The sequence below is a fragment of the Chrysochloris asiatica genome, unplaced genomic scaffold (assembly GCF_000296735.1).
Source record: "Chrysochloris asiatica unplaced genomic scaffold, ChrAsi1.0 scaffold00292, whole genome shotgun sequence".
In the NCBI taxonomy this organism is placed as follows: Eukaryota; Metazoa; Chordata; class Mammalia; order Afrosoricida; family Chrysochloridae; genus Chrysochloris; species Chrysochloris asiatica.
In genome coordinates, this window is record NW_006408810.1 from 2,820,169 (window position 1) to 2,825,427 (window position 5,259).

The 5,259-nt window shown below is 41.5% G+C and overlaps 1 protein-coding gene across 1 annotated transcript in view; it reads left to right on the plus strand.

Moving 5' to 3' along the window:
• Positions 1-5,259, plus strand: part of CLNK (cytokine-dependent hematopoietic cell linker) — a 205,863-nt gene that overhangs the window by 195,156 nt on the left and 5,448 nt on the right. Inside the window, exon 8 of the mRNA XM_006874670.1 lies at positions 4,450-4,605. Within this exon, the coding sequence (XP_006874732.1) occupies positions 4,450-4,605 (156 nt within the window). The remainder of the gene's footprint in view (positions 1-4,449; positions 4,606-5,259) is intronic.

A 5,259-nucleotide genomic window follows, 5' to 3' on the forward strand; every position in this document is an offset into this window, starting at 1 on the left:
AGTCTTTTACAGTAGTGGTCCTATGTATGTACCACAGTTTGTTTATCCATTCTTCAGTTGATGGGCACTTAGGCTGTCTCCATCTTTTTGCTATTATAAATAGTGCTGCTATGAATATTGGTATTCATATATCTACTCGTATTATGGCTCACATTTCTTGTGGGTAAATACCAAGTAGAGGAATTTCTGGATCAAAAGGTATTTCTATTTCCAACTTTCTGAGGAAGTGTCATATTGCTTTCCAGAGTGATTGGACCATTTTGAATTCCCACCAGCAATGCAGGAATGTCCCAATCTCTCCACATCCTCTCCAGCATTTATGTCCTCTACTTTTTTGACAAGGTCGCTATGAGTCGGAACCAACTCCATGTCACATTACAACAACGACAACTTTTTTGAAGATCATGACTTTTTAGCCTTTACATCCAAGTAGCTTTTTTCCATACCTTAGAGTGCAATGCAGTCAAGGTGCCCAGTTGATAACCAAAGGTCAGAAGTTCAAGTCCAACCACATGTTCCTCAAAAGTAAGACCTGACAATCTACACTGGAAAAATTAGCCATTGATAACTTTAAGGAGCACAGTCCTACTCTGATACACATGGAATCACCATGAGTTGGAGTCAGCTCAACAGCAGCTGATGTTTTCTTCCTTGGGCCGTGCCTCATCTCATCCATCATTTATTCTCAGTCTTCAAACCATTCAAACCCACTGATGTTCCTTGGGAAACTTTCACTTACCATCCTTTGGCTTCTGTGGACCTCTTATTTCTCAGACATCTAAGATTCCTTTCCTGTCTTCTTCTTCTTTTTTGGGGAGCACATCGGTTTTGCACTCATCATATTGTATTTGTTTCATTGAAATGATTGCAACCTCCTCCATGCATCATCATTAATAATTTGCTTCTAGTCCCTCTGGTTGTTTTTGTTTGTTTGTTTTTTAATGTACACAAAAACACTCAGGAATGTATAATCATTTAAACAACCAAAGGGCACATTCTTCAAGCCTGCCTCCTGGCCACCAGCACACAGCCTTTCTCTTTCCATGATTCTAGTCTTCAGATTCCTGTCTTCTTCTGTTCTGACCCTCACCTTACCCAAGACTGCATTCTAGTCTTCTCCCTCAAACAGTTTCTCCACTCATTTTTGGCCCTTTCTTTGTAATTATTTTTTTTTTAATACTTTTTACTGTGAATTGAATGAAGGTTTACAAACAAGATAATCAGCTTTACATTCAACAAATCTCTCCTTGTTTTGTCTCAATGATTACAATCCCCTCCCTACAACAACAATTATCCTGCTTCCTCCCTGTATTTCTTATTTGCATTCCACCCACTTTCTCAACTTTGTCCTTAGGCATGTGTCGCCCTTATGATTTTGAATAACTGGTCATTCCATGGAAAGCATACCTTGCTAGGGTTGTCCACCACCCCCTATAAATCTATCAACTGCTTGGCTGAAAATTGGACAGTGAGGTGGAGTTCCTTTTCGGACCTGAAGGGTGGTCAGGGCCATAGTCACAGGTTCCTCATCTGTTTCTGACCAGTAAACCCTTTTTTTATTATTATGAAATAATTTTGAATTTTGTCCCACATTTTCTCCCATTCTTTCTAGGACCCTCTAATGTGATTCCTCTCAGGACAGTTGGTAGTAAGTGGTAGTCAGGCACCATTTAGTTCTGATCTCAGAGTCATGGAGACTGATGTTCACATGTTCTATTAGTCCAGTAGACTAATTGATTGAAGCCTCTTGTCACTCTTCATTCTTGTCACTCTTCATTCTTCCCCACATGGAGAGACCAATAGCTTCACCTTAGATGGCTGCTCATAGGCTTTCAAGATCCCAGACGCTATTCATCCAAGCAGGATGTAGAACATTGTCTCTGTGGACTATGTTATACCAATTGATCATGATGTCCCCCTGAGGCTATGGTCCTGAGCCCCCAGGACCACCAACTCATTGCCTAAAGAAGTTAGATGATATCTAGTAAGGTTGCATCATTTTGCCTGCTGTGCACCCCACCACATTCATAGTTGTGTTTGCATGAATGATCAGTACTCATGTACAAACATCCTATTTCAAACTCATCATCCACTCCTCGGAAACCCTATACAGGTTTCCCCATTCAGCTTATGTCTCAAACACACAGAACACTGTTATTCTAAGGTTGTGTATGTGTCACTATTTACTTCTATCCCTTTAGTGCATGCATATCTTCCTGTGTCTTCACCTGTCTTCATTATTCTTCTACCACCCTCCCTTTTCTTGTGTATCACTCTCCCCATCACCCGAGCTAGCATGTGTCTATCCACTAGCCAATGAATTACTCTACCCTCCCTCCTACCTTTAATAACCATCAAAGAATATTTTAGTAGAGAAAACTTTTCTTCAGCTTTTACAATAATGGTCTTGTACTATATTTGTCTTTTTGTGATTGACTAATTTCACTCAGCACGATACATTCCAGGTTCATTCATGTTATGGGTGTTTCACAGATCCATTGTTATTCTTCAAGTTTACATAATATTTCAATGTATACCAACGTTGATTTATCCATTCTTCCACTGATGGGCACTTAGGCTGTCTCCTTTTTGCTACCGTGAATAGTGCTGCAATAAACATCAATGTGCATATATCTACCCGTGTCCTTGTTCATTTTATTTGTATATATCAAGTAGAGGGATTGCTGAGTCATAAGGTATTTCTAATTTTTAACTTTCTGAAGAAGTGCCATGCTTTCCAGAGTGGTTAAACCATTTTACAGTTGTACCCGCCATGTAGGATGGTCTCAGTATCTCCACACCCTCACCAGCATTTGCTATTTTCTGGGTTTTTTTGTACTTTGCTATTGATTTCATTGTTGTTTTGATTTGCATCCCTCTAATGGCTAGTGATCATGAACATTTCTTCATGTGTGCTGGCTGCCTGAATGACTTCATTGGTGGAGTGTCCTGTGCCCATTTTTTAATTGGTTGTTTGTCTCTTTATTATAGAGATATTATAGTTTTCTATCACTTTTAGATATTATTCCCTTGTCTGATATGTCATTGAAAAAAATTTTTCCCAGTCTGTGAGTTTCCTTTTTAATCTTTTGGTGAAATCTTTTGATTCACATGCGTTTCTAATTTTTAGGAGGTCTCAGTCATCTATTTTGTCTTCAATTGTTTGTATTTCCAGTCATCTTTATAGCAATGACTTCCAAACCCCAAGTCTCTTTCCTGGACCCTACTTCTGTATAGAAGGACCCCTGATGGTATAATGAGTTAGGAGCTGGACTGCTAACAACTGCAAACCAGCAGTTTGAGTCCACCAGCCACTCCACAGGGTGGGGAGTGGGAGGAGATGAGAATTTCTGTAAAGATTTGCAGCTTCAGAAACCCTATACAGGGTCGCTACTAGTCAGAAGCAACCACAACCACCACTATTAGCATCATTCCTGTAGAAGGACATCTTCCCAAATTTACTTTACTAAAACCCTCCCCTGCTCCAAGCCTGTGGTGGCTCCTATTGTCTCCAGAATAAAATCTAAACCTCTCAGGTAGGATAGGCAATATCTCAACATTCATTGATGAAGGAGAGAACACTGGGGAACTGAGGAACAGGGGAACTCTATGAAGAGAGTGTAAGAAAAAAAAGCTTCCATTGAGTAGATCTGACTCAAAAAACCCACTGCTATCGAGTTGATACTGACTCCTAGAGACCCTAGGACAACGTACATCTGTTGCTTAAGGTTTCAGAGACTAAATCTTTACAGAACCTCATCTTTCTCCTACGGAGTAGCTGGGGGTTTTGAACTGCCAACCTTGTGGTTAGTAGCTCAATGCTCAATCCACTGCACCACCAGGGCTCTGTGATAGGACTCAGGGCAACCCTATATGTGCCAATGTAGAATGATGCTACAGAGTGATATTAATGGCTGATTTGGGGGAAGTGGGGTGCCAGGTCTTCCTTCAGAAACACCTCTGGATAGATTTAAAACTCCCAACATTTCAATTAGCAGTAGAACCTGTTAACCATCTGCACCACCCAGAGACCCCATGCAAAGAGTGCAGCAGGAGGAACACAGAAATGCCAACACAGATAATACCTTCAGAGAATGGTAGCTTGGCTAGTGGTTGGATCCTGGTACAGGAGGCTGGAGGAGTAATGACAGATGAAGGCACAACTCAGGCTACCAGCACATTTGTCCATGAACGTTGTACTAAGGTGTTAAGTAGTTCCCTGAAGGTATCAAAGCAGTGTGACCTATATGGATCGCTTCTCAGAAAATAACAAGAGGCCTTCTGCATGCTGAAACTCCACAAATACTTATTCAAAAGCATTGAATAAAAAACTGATTTGCCAACCCCTGCAGCCCTTTGGGAATCTCAGAATGAGCATGACTGCTCCACCATTGTGTTGGTGGGGACCTGGAAAGTCTGAGAAGATCACCATTGTTCTTTTTGCTTCAGGATGGTACTTTCCTAGTCCGTGACTGCTCCTCGAAATCCACTGCAGAGCCCTACGTGTTGGTGGTGTTTTATGGAAACAAAGTCTACAATGTGAAAATCCGCTTCCTGGAGAAGAATCAACAGTTTGCCCTGGGAACGGGTCTCAGAGGAACCGAGGTGGGTATAATTTCTCTGTTACCTTTCCCATGCTAAAAGCAACCATTAAGGAGAGTGTTTGGAGGAAGCTGGTCCAAGACCTCTTTCCTAGCTCCATGACTTCTGGAGGGGAAGGATGTAATCTAGGCCTCCCATCCCCTTCTTGGGCATCCTTGCATAAACAGCTTATACTTCAACACAACAGGCCTATGTGCAGTCCATACTGCTTTTGCTAGGAACGCAAACTCATTATGCAAGACTCAGCTCAATCCACCTCCCAAAATTCTTTCTTGACTCCCACACAAGTGCCATATTCCTCCACTTCTCAGGTGCTGACCTCTCAGTGTAGATATTTCTGGCTTACTTAGCATAACTTGTCTGTAGGTTTGGGCCCTAGATTAGTGCTCTGTTCTTCTTGTTGGTTGTTGCTAAATCAATTCTGACTCATGGCAACCCCATGTGTTCCAGACTAGGATTGCTGCATAGGATTTTCTTGACTACAATCCATAGTGTTTTCTTCCATGGTGGTGCTAGATGGGCAGTTGAACATACTTCATCTATGGCTATCTTAACAATTTACTACAGACAGGGTTGTTTAAAACAGAGTGTAGTAGTATGTAGTTTCCCATGGTCATGGAAGCTAGAAGGTTGCAATCAAGGTGTCAGCAGGGCCAT